Source organism: Musca vetustissima, unplaced genomic scaffold, assembly GCF_032173495.1.
Source record: "Musca vetustissima isolate MV318-11 ecotype Yass unplaced genomic scaffold, APGP_CSIRO_Mvet_v1 utg36638, whole genome shotgun sequence".
Classification (NCBI taxonomy): domain Eukaryota; kingdom Metazoa; phylum Arthropoda; class Insecta; order Diptera; family Muscidae; genus Musca; species Musca vetustissima.
This window is the reverse complement of record NW_026879653.1, coordinates 243,866-255,923: the sequence shown is the minus strand read 5'-3', so window position 1 is coordinate 255,923 and position 12,058 is coordinate 243,866. Positions and strand designations below refer to the sequence as shown.

Genomic DNA, 12,058 nt, shown 5'->3' with positions numbered 1-12,058 from the left:
ATCTAGTAGATTCTTGCAGTACATGAAGAGACCATTTGTGTTACTGGAAATTGTTATGTTTTCGTGCGTACCAACTATTGTAAGTATATGTTATATGTGTAATTGTGATGTGGTTGGTGAAAATGTATTTTTATTTAAAGATAGCACATCATAATCCGAAAAACTGACCCCTCCAGTGTGCAACCCCTCGAAATATCAGCCAAAATTCCCGTCATATTGTTTGATGTTGGATTGCAGTGCGGTATCCATTGACGGCCGTATGGTGGTACCTAAACATTTGGGACTGCACTAAGGCTGCATTGTCTTGCCTAACACCATCTGCAAGTAAAAGAAAACGAAATATGTATTAGTCGCTGGAAACTGGTAACGGTGGTAAAATTGTTAGCTAGAATATTATGATCCAAAATTCACAAAGATGACAACTGTTTTTATGTTTAAATATGAAAGATAATATGTTGTGTTAATTTTAATAGTGCAGAGAGCAAGTTTTAGAGTATGTTGTGAGTGAGTATGTGTTAGTGGAGTACGGGGCCATTTTAAAGTCATTTAAATTTTTAGAAAGAAAGGGTCAAGGATGGGCGGGCAAAGAGGAGGAACAGTTTCATCAAGCTCCTATGCCAAGGTGTATGTTGTGTTTGGATAGCTGCATTAAGCCCTTGGACGGAAAATAGTTCTATAGCCACGGAAAAAAAATCGGGCGATAAAGGTTTAATATATTGCAAATTGTCATTCGTGTAACTGAAAACATTTGCGACAATTCGATAACACTTTTCCCAACTGTCGGTTGTAATTATCAAATGAAGTACACCATAGGACCAGATTTTTTTATTTCAAGGTATTTTGTATTTTTTTTTGGGACACAATTTCTGTTTATTTCTAATTTGTTATGTGTGAACGCTGTTTAATAAATTCCCACTATTGCCGATAAAATAGAAACGATTATTTCGGTATTTTCCTCCAACCACATTAATCGATTTTATTGTTATCTTGCCGATTAGACGAAAGTCAACTTACGTATCCCTAGTGTTGTGTGTGCCGTACGAAGTTGAGTTGGGATGTTGGCTCTTCGTTGGCCCCAAAGAAAAAATAAAAAAATTCAACGATACTGATTGCAAAAAACACACAAATTAACAAAAATAAATAAACAAAAGTTGGTGTTTCAAATAATATTCAGTATTATTTGCCATATAAAAGGTTTTGAAAACGTTCACGATAAAGAAAAAAGCAGCCATCCATACTTTTCTTTCGGTGGTGGAATGTCGCTGACAAGTGAGATTCCATAAATTGTTTTTGTGCAAAAAGAAAGTGTCCAAGATATATGGAATGAAAAAATCAGTGTAGTGTGAAAAGAAGCAATTGATGGTTTTGAAGTGAAATCGTGATGTCACAACTTTGACTCGTTTAGACCCACAGAGGAAAAAACGAAACAGGCAAAATAATTCATCTTAAATAAATGCTGTCTGTTTAGCCTGGCTTCTAATACGATTTTTTGTTTTATATCTTTTCAAGTTGGAAAATTTTCAGTTGGAATTCCCAAAGAGAAGTTGTGAAAAAATAATCCAATTGCCAAAGAACAAAGAATAACGTTAACAACCAAAACCAAAAAAAAGTGCGAGAGAGAGAGCGAACAAGAGAGTGTTTCTGTTGAGAGATTTACTGCATGCAACTCTTTGACGTACGTTTCTCTCCCTCTACCCGAAAAACAAACAGAAAAGCAAATCCCGAACCAGAATTTAATGAAAATACGTCCAAAAGTAAAACAAACGGCAACAACAACCACACAAAAAATAAAATTGCCCAAAACGACAAGTCTTAATAATTAAATTTTATAAAGCAACAGCAAAAAAGACACAAAACAACAAAACCCTCCAGTTATAATATACTAAAAAATAGCAACAACAACAACGATTTTAAACAACAATTACGGCCAATACGAGCAGCATAATAAGCCAAAAGAAAAAAAGAAGAAAACAAAATACAACAAAACACACTCAGTCACATAAACACTACATACTGACAACAAATTAATTACATACAGTACATCACGATTCCGCCCACAACAAGAAAAGAGTTGCCACTTCTTGGAAAAAAATTACAACAACAAAAAGAAAATTTTATTTATAAAAAACAAACAAAACAAATATCTCAAAAACGTCCAAAGACATCCTGTGTTTTCGCCCCCGTTTAATTTATATCCGTGCCCGTCCATTAAATACCAACACACCGCACACACACACACGCAACCAATACAACTACAACAACAGCAAGCAATACAAACACTGAGCAACATTAAACTCAATATATCCTTGCTTGCACACAAGCCATTGAAGGGAGAAGACTATCAGCACAAGTCCTTTTGCCAGGAGTATAACTGTGTGGACACGCCGTGAGAACATAGCCAACCAAAGAATTGCTGTCACAACACAATAAAACGTATCTGCTGTAATCATATTTAGTCGTTAACAACATGTCTCTGGATTCAGGTGCTGGTGGTGGCAGCGGCGGCACATCGTCCAAGACCATCGATGAACTTCGCATGGAAGTTGAGCGTTTAACGCGTGAACTCGATCAAGCGACCAGTGAACGGGCACAATCGGCCCAATATGGCCTATCCCTGTTAGAGGAGAAATCGGCATTGGAGCAACGTCTCGAAGAGCTGGAAACATTGTACGACAATGCCAAACATGAATTGGATATAACACATGAAGTAAGTATTAGAATATCAATATCAATGTGTGGAATATTAAAATTTGTATCTGTAATATATTACAAAGGAAAATGTGGAATATTGGTTTAGAAAATACGAATCAGAGTACTTTTATGTACAGTATTATAAAAAATCAACCGGTATTAAAAAAAAATCATTTAATAAGTTTTGAAAATTAAAGACTTAATAATGTTTATGATCGGTGTCCTGCAATCCTTTCCTGCAAATTTTAACAACAACATTCATATTCCAAGATAGGAGTTCCATGAACACCTCTTGTATCTTTATTTTAAAAAGAGAATTTCGTTGGGTAATCGGGTTTTATAATCTGTTTATAGATGCGCGGCAAAGTTCCTGCTAATCACAAGAATACTAATTTTTCTAAAGAAAATTTTGTTTATATGTCGATATTGTTAATAAAGTGTTAATATGAACTCCTATGGATGTTGTTTGGCGGGAAACGGAATTTGAAATTTTTAATCAAAAATTTCCGAATTTGCTAGGTTTTCGAGAAGTATCGAAGTAAGAAAGGAAACCACGATAATCATTTTTATCCGTGTGGGAAAATTTATTTATTTTTAATAAATAAATACATTTCTGACATATATTTTGGAACTGCAGTAAAACAACAAAGCTGCCCCCCTGAAGGCTGAGTGGAGCTCGGGGTTTTTGATAATACTTCGTAAATTTCAATTTTGAAAATAAAGTAAAGAGTGTCGATTTTCTAATTTCTATAATGTAAATGAGAAAAACGTTGATCGTTGAACGTTGACATAGCGGATATGCTACAAAACCATGGTACAAATATTTTCATATAGGATAGAGCAACCGACTGATTACAATTGTTGGTTAAGAATACGGGGTAAAGTTAGCTTCCACTTTACTCGGAGACATTTGGTCTATTGATAGATATATAGATAGATCTGGTTTTGTGGGTCATGCATTTGTAAATCCTATCAAATCTGTTGTAGTTCTATTGTTGGTTGTTTTGGGGAAATCGTTTTAGCCTATTAGATATTAATAACTACAAAACTTTACATTACGTATTAACAAACCGTGCTGCAGTGGTGGATTTTTTTTTTCGAAATTATGACCCATGTTGGATTGCTTTAAGTGATATCTATCAATGAAAATACTACGAATCCACAGCTTGAATTCTTTGAATAGGAAGCTGGCTATATTGGCAGACCATTTATAGTTGGTTTGCCACCCATCAAGGTATATCTGTTTAGAATCATTACATTAATGTAACCGATATTTTGATATAAGATATTAGGTTGGGGAAAAAAGAAATCCATTATTTTTTCGACAGATGGCTGTACTGATAGATTTCTCGTAAAGTATCGATCAAGCAATTTCAAATTTTTGCTGGAAGGGTGACATTTCACAGTAAAAAATATTTTGATGTTTTTAGTTGTTCAATTGACCAGAATTGGATAACAGGAGAGGTGTCGTGTTCCACCAGGACAACGCTAGGACACACACATCTACAGTGACTCGCCAAAAACTTCGGGAGCTTGTTTGGGAAGTTTTAATGCATCCGCCATACAGTCCGGACTTGACACCAAGCGATTATCATCCTTTTCTTGCATTGCAAAATTTCTTTAATGATAAAAAATTGGTATCTAGGGAGGATTGTGAAAATCGACTACTACAATTTTCTTCAAAAATTCGCTCGCGATTGATTCAAAATACGCATTTTTCGTTTGGCCTCATTTTGCGAATGAATTTATCGCGAAACATTCTTTATCAAACGAGCATTCGCCAAACAAATGTTCGCACATACATAGCAAACGAGTGAGAGCACACAACAACCATCGTTCGTTACGTTGGTGATTGAAATTCTTTCTGGCACTCGCTCTCCAATGGAAACGAAAATTCCCGAATGATCGCTGCATGAATTCGCGAATGCACAAAACAACAAAATCTTTTTTATGATATTTTTGTTTGTTGTTGTTGTAGCAGATTGTTCTGCTATATATTTCTCCTTAATCTGGTTCTGCTTCTAACTTCATATTCAAAAAAGACTGCGACCTGTATTGGTTGGGTCCACAGTGAAATTGGGGTTAGATGAATGGGTTTGGCTGGACAGTTGAAAAGGTTAGCGTGTCATGTGGACCATTACCCCATGCCCGGCAGATATTGTTGATATTTTGTTTGTTATTGTTTTTAACTGCGCTCGCGAATCGATCGATTGAATTAGATCGAATCAACGACGCTTGCCGCGAAGTTTTATCGTTCGTGAATTTGTCGTACAATGCGAACATTCGTGAGAGATTGCAAATGCTTGTTCATTTATTGTAACTTTGTCATTTGCGATAAATAACCAATCGAATTCTCGCCCTGAGCATTCGTGAGAAAGAGCGTATTTTAATCGTTTCTGTTTCTTTGAAATATAAAAAAATCTTACCGCTTTTGAATTAGCCTGGCAAATATATCTTTATCGAACAGAATTTTCTATTCTTCATAGTGGGAGAGTAGCAATTTGCGTTCACAAATTTTTCAAATGGAATTCTTGACAGAGTATTGTGTATTTTGACCACACCCCTGGGTTAATTTTCTACGAAGAGCACATCCTCAACAGGAGGATGTGTCAAAGATGCTAAGAGCGAAATTGTTAAAAACATCTTCCACATTTTCCTCAACGTCTCAGTTCAACTTGTGTTGAACGACGTCCATTAATTAATTCACCTTGGTGTTCATTACTGATTGTTGTTACATCAACCGTATATCAAGTAGTCTTCCATTAGTTTGAACTGGAATAGGGTAGTTTAAAAAAAATTGTATAAAGAATCATTTTCCAAAATTAAACAGAACTTTCTTTTGAATTCAGTATACATTTTAACAACATATTCAGAAATTAATGTTTGATATGAAACGATTGGCGTAATATAAAAATTTAATAGGACGGAACTCTTATTGAAAAAAACTATTATTCAAAAATTTTAACATTACGCTTCTTACAAAATCATACAATATTGGAATGAAAAAAATATTTTATTAACACACAGAAACAGAGAAAATTTCCACGAACGAATGATTCTGCAGAATCAAACAAGCTTGGTGTAAACATCAATTTGCCTGTTTCAATTTCCTCCGATTTGTTTCGTTGTATCATTAAATTAAGTTTTACCTATGTCTTTTGGCAATTTTTCTAATGATTTAGAATTGCTTCCTAGCGCTTGCAACCATACCACTTTATCTTCCATTAAGCATTGTTGTTGTTATTCTCGTTCTTTTTTATTGTTTCTTCAGTTCCATTCACTGCTCTTGGCTATGGCTTGGCTAAGATATTAACAGGTGTCTGTCGCTGGTTGGTGAGCAAATTTGCCGCAGTAGTCAAACAATTGTCGGTATGAACTCTCAATTTGTTTTCGACGTATATTTCGTTTCTTCTCCTCTACCTATATGGCATGGCACCGCAACTGACTGACTGACTCATTCGGCCAGTGATCACGTGGCGCCATTCTTTACGTACCGACGTTTACGTTTTTCTTACCAACATACTGCTGACGACCGTATCTAACTCTCTAACGATGTTAGAATAGAAATAGTGTTGTCTCATTGGAAGTTCGGGTACTTGAAATAGATTTGCCTACACCTTTAATTGTTTGCAATATTAAAATTTAATTTATGTGGAGAGAAGAGATGTTTTGAGGGGAGGGAATGAGTAATCTTTTTTTTTTTTTTTTGCATTCCAATCATGTATATTTCCATTCGCCACACAAGCGATGTTTTGATATTTCAAGGTTGTTTGTTGTTTTATATTTGCGAATTAGTTGTTGAATAATTTAGGCTTAAAAAATATATATTTTTTGTATTTTAGATAGATTCAAAGTTGATTTAATTTCTGGGTTGATGTTAAGAAAAGTATTGCATGAAAATGACACTAGAAAAGACAATTTCAGCCTTGCTTATTGTTTGGGAAGGTAGAGTATTTAATAAGCAGTCGCATTATTGGAAATCGATGAGGTGACAATTCGATGAGGAACTAAGGAAAACTTTCGCAAATGTCTCCGAATTGATCCATGTTCGTAGATTTAGTTCCTAATCGACATACTCTTGCTGGTGCAGCTATCTCAGTCTCAGCTCATACATGAGAAAAGAGTTCGGTAATCGAATTATATTCCAATCTATAAAACATAAGCCTTATTTAATAATGCCAGGTATTTTTGATTATCCTATGATTCTTGTAAAACCTACTTCTTTTGTAAAACAAATCAAAGCTTTGGGCCCGCTTATAAAAATCTGTAAAAATCCAGGGTTCTTAAAAAATCTGAGATTCAAACAGACCTAAAAATCCACGATTCTTAGTCTTTAAAAGTCCTCGTCTAAAGCTTTATCTTGGAATCTTCTAAAATTCTATAAAAATCAAACGGCTTGGCGTTTTTCTAGAGCTTTTTTTTTAACCAAGCCTTGAACCTCTTTTTTTTTAAATGTCCACGTCGTTGAGCCTTCGTTGGTTACCTTCAAATGAGAAAAGCCTTCATTAGCAAAATCCGCTTGTTCTACGGCGAGGTAGACGGCAACAGATGGTCGAGAACGTCTTTGCTGTTGAGAGAGATCAAAATCATTGTGGGGATCATAACAGGTCACTGCAGGCAATTGAACATATCCTCTGTAGATGTTCATCGCTGATTGGCAGAAGACATAAACAGTTTGAAAGATATGAAATTAATAATCTAGCCTTCTTCTCTAAAATAGACCCCAACCAGATCCTAGGCTTTGTCAAAAATCTGATATGGCTAGAGTAACCATCTCTAGGCTCTCCTTCTCCTACTATCTTCTCCTCTCTCTTCCACTCTCTCTTCTCTTCCCGTTCTCTTTCAGGTATAAAGGATGATCACAATGGACAATAGCAGGGACGTACGCAGGGGGGAACCGCGAATTTTTCATTTTGTACTACCGGCCTCCCCCGAAATGAAAACCTGTGTACGTTGCTGGACAATAGTCTCCGAGTGGAAGGTTGTTACTAACAACCGTACATCCCTAACCTAAGTTCTGAACTTTCTTAAAAAAAATTTGAGACTCTTTAAAATAATTCTTCAAAATTCTCTATTCATTAGAGTCATTAGATCTAATCATCTCTGCATTTAATACCAAGAAATTAGGCCATTAAAATGTTTCTTAAAAATGCTAGTTTATTATTAATAAAAGAAATTTAACGTGTATTAAAGTAATATACTTTGAAATGAAGTCATTTTTATTTTTCAAGGAGCATAACGTCGTAGGACATTCTATTTCACATTTTATTGTCAATTTAGTTTCTATGATTTAAGTTATAATTTGTCTTTGAATCTATTGTTTATGAACATGTCTGATACACATGTTGTGTATGGTCGGTCGGTCAATTCTATTGTTCTATTGTTATTCAAGTGAAACAAGAATAAGATATTGTAACCATTTTGTCACTATGTTTGAGTATGTGTTTTTGTTGCGGGTGTGTGTGCAAGGAATGTGTCCTGCAAAAATGTGTTGCACATAAAAGAAAATTCTTACATGCAAAAATTTCAAAGTGTAAGAGATAGTAGAGTTGTCGAATATGGGTACACTACGAACACTTTCAATTTGATTGTTTTGAGATTATTTAATCGTTTATAACAAGTGACATATATTTTTATTGAGGACATAAATATATAAATGAGATAATGCCCGTTTCGCTATTTTCATCTTGTGTGCTTAATAATTGTCAGTGTGATTTTACGTTTAATATATACTAGTTTTTCCCATAAATGAGGATATAAATATATATTTTTGTAATATCCTCAATATGGGTCTGTATCGACTAATGATTTTTTTATGTTGTTTTTGTGATAAATTTTGTCTTAATAATTGTTTCGTTTGATAAATAAGTGTTTCATCCATGTTTCATATTTACCGTTAAAATTTTTTCGTAATATATACATTAGAACCCCTAAATTGTCAGTTTTTTACGTTTAATATATACTAGTATTTAAATCCCAAAATAAATGATTTTTTTAAATCCTCTATAAAAATTGTTGCCCATTTAATATCCTCAATTCGCTTTACTACCCAGACAACTGTTCATCCAATAACGATATTCAATTTATGTGTTTTGTTTTTGTTCAGATTTCTGCACCAATTAATAATTGTTTCGATATCCTGGCCGGTAGTGTTAGTGTTTCATCCGTGTATTTGTAAGTGTATGTACAAATGTCTGTAAGTACTTTCACATACAAAAAAAGAGAGAATTGCGAGATATTGGCAGTGATGGTGCCACCAGTAACAAAAGATAAAAATGAGACTGGCATTGTTTTATCCACAGGATATTGCATTGTTTCACACAAAGCAAACACAAAAACATCAAAAGCAAAAAATACTATAACAAAACTTACAACGACAACAACAGCGGCATTCTCAATAAAACAATCTCATTTATAGTGACCCTGAAATGTACAGTGGGTGGAATATATTTTTAATACAGTCCTATATGAACATTTTTATTTCTATTGGAATATAGTAATAGCGAATCCAAATTCTATATAAGGAAGATTTTTTATACGTATTTGATGGTCGAAGAAATGCGTCTATAAGGACGGGATCAGAAACTTTAAAGGCAACTGTGACAACGCTCTAGAATTAGAACAGCAGAATTACTTATCACTGTATTCTGTTCGCAAGCCCTATAAAAATTAAAATTATGTTGAACACTATGATGGTACTAATAATATTAGTTGGTAATATACCCCCAGATTTCCTCATTTCATCTATTAGAATAAATGTTACTTTTCGATCTAGTAGGTATTATCAAAAAAGATTTTCATCGCTCAACTTATTCTATGTGTATTGATTTTAATTCTGCGTACTCTAATGTAGATTTTTGCAAGAATGTAAAATTAATAAAATCGAATTTAATTATATTTTTAAATGAGTATTGCAACTTAATAATAGACTGTCTGTTGAAGTATATTTCGTATCTGGTTTTCTATTCCCTTCTCATATTCCATCATGATGCGGATTATGGTGTGTACGCGATACCTACGAAAGTGGAGGTCGCCCCATCTTTCGACAGGGGTGGGGAAGAGTGCCGTAGGCCATTTCTTTTTATCAATGTTGTAAAATTCATCTTTAAACAAATGGGTTTTAGAATATATTTCTCTATATTTTTCAAAACATCACATACACCGTGAAACATTTTGTACATGACTGGTAGATATAGCCTACCTTGAATAATTGTCCAAGTGCGGTGCACCACAATTCGGAAATTTAAAAAAAATGAAAAATAATCATTGTGTACATTTTTACCAGCCAAAATTTGAAATGGGACCTAACATGGTACTCAATGAGTTCCTTTAATTCCCGGACGGACATCGAGAAACAAATAAATATCCGCCGGGCTGAACTTTTTTACCTTCATAAACAATTTATTAAATCGATATTTGTAAATTATGGTCTGAGGAAATTACGGAAAACAAGACAAATTTTAAATTTAATATTTTCTGGATAAAAGTTTTTTTCACCAGTAGTACCAGTAGTCTGGAATTTCAAATTATAAAAACTTCGGTGAGGAAATGTGGTTAAAACCTCTAAAGTTCTTAACATATGCCAGACTATTATCGTAAATGTGTTTTTCATCGCCCAAGAAGCCTTTATATGGGAGATATACCAAAACCCCTCGATATACCCCATTTGCAATACCAAACCTCTTAGAGGAATAATAGTAATGTCTTAGCCAATATTCCGAACTCAATTATACGGGCATTCACCTTAACGCTAGGAGTGTATCAAAGATAGGTCGAGCCTTTCTGTAACACACTTTACACCTTTTTAAAGTGAATTCTTACATTTTGATAGTTAGAGTCGGGTGTATTCATGTTTTTCTATATAAAAGAATATTATTTATAAAATAAAAAAATCAGTCATTTGATTTAAGAAGAGAGTTTTTTTCATACATATTTTTTATGTTGTAAACAATAAAACGTTAAAAAAATACAATTATCGTTAGAATTAATAAAATGACAGAAACAATCTTAAAAATACAGTTTATATTGTCCTACAATTTCCGCAAAGTACCATATTGACGTTTGTTTTTGTTTTTATTGTGCAGAAGTTCGAACATTTCAATTCACGTTTGAAGCAGAACAGGAGGTAACTTCTGAGGGGAAGTGTATGTGTAAAGTGTAGAAAACACACCGTGTGTTCCAGAACACACCCGATTAATATTGCGATTTCTATCGTGACGTAAACAGACGAACATGGATAAAAAGACAATATTTTATTCCGATCAAGAATGTATAATTTATGGGGTCTCGGAAGAATAATTCGATGTGTTGTAAACGAATATACGTTCAAAACCCCTTCTTTGAAGTTGTCCCAATCGGAGTGTAAAAATGTTGGCGACAATTGGTTTGAGTGGATAATAGTCGTATACATAATGCTGAAGGATGCTTTGAAAAATAAAAACAATTTTGATGATAAACATTCGAATTTTTAGGAATAAGGCAGAAACATATTAAGAAACCCCTGCGAAATTCTAAAACAGTGTTTCGAAAAAATGAGACAAATGTCCATGTAGACAAATGTTCAATATAATCGATCGTGTGGAGCCATAATGTCTTAAGATGGTTGCTGGTTCCTTTAAGTGTTATAAAACCATAACCTCAGGCTGTCAGTTAACGACATCTTCATATTTCCCCATATTGACAATTTATTTACTTTTAATTATTATCGCTAATAAGAGAAATGCTGATTTGAGGTGAATTATAACACTTTCAATTTTTCCCATAGCCATAAAATCAATCCCCTCTATTTACAAACATTGTCGTTTCTCACATGGCAAGTTATCGCCAATTTCCAACTACCATTTGCAAAAAAAAAAAAAAATCACACTTACCTTCAAGCATGCATAAGCTGAATATGCCTAATACTTTGTTATCATTATTATTATTTTATATGCCTCTGGACAAATGTTTGTTATTTCTTATGGCATTGGCTTTGAATGAGCGTGTAAATATTAGCTTTTTTCAAACGTTCTCCCCTTTTTCAATGTTGTTGATTTTACTTTAATAACATTTTAATTAAATAAATTTTGAAGAGAGCGTTCAAATGAAGCTTATTTCGTTTGTCGATGATTGGCTACTCTCAGCATAAAATGGGGGTTGGATTGTAGTAATCAGGAAAAAGGGTTACAACAGGAGGAAAGAAATGCCTTTTCGTATATATATTTTTAAAAATGTTTTAATTTCAAACGATTACGTAGAAATATTAAATTAAAAGCTCACACCAGAAAGTGAACCTTCACAATATATATGTACGAGTATGTAGGTAAATGAATATAACCAATATCCGGTAACAGTAGCAGTAACGGCAATTAAAAATCATTACCTTGTA

General features: G+C 33.8%; 1 protein-coding gene across 1 annotated transcript in view; it reads left to right on the top strand.

Moving 5' to 3' along the window:
• The first annotated feature begins 2,416 nt into the window (after positions 1-2,416).
• LOC133324702 (protein bicaudal D) overlaps positions 2,417-12,058 on the top strand; it is a 41,156-nt gene continuing 31,514 nt past the window's right edge. The window contains exon 1 of the mRNA XM_061533544.1: positions 2,417-2,707. Coding sequence (XP_061389528.1) covers positions 2,468-2,707 — 240 coding nt within the window. The 5' untranslated portion in view covers positions 2,417-2,467. The remainder of the gene's footprint in view (positions 2,708-12,058) is intronic.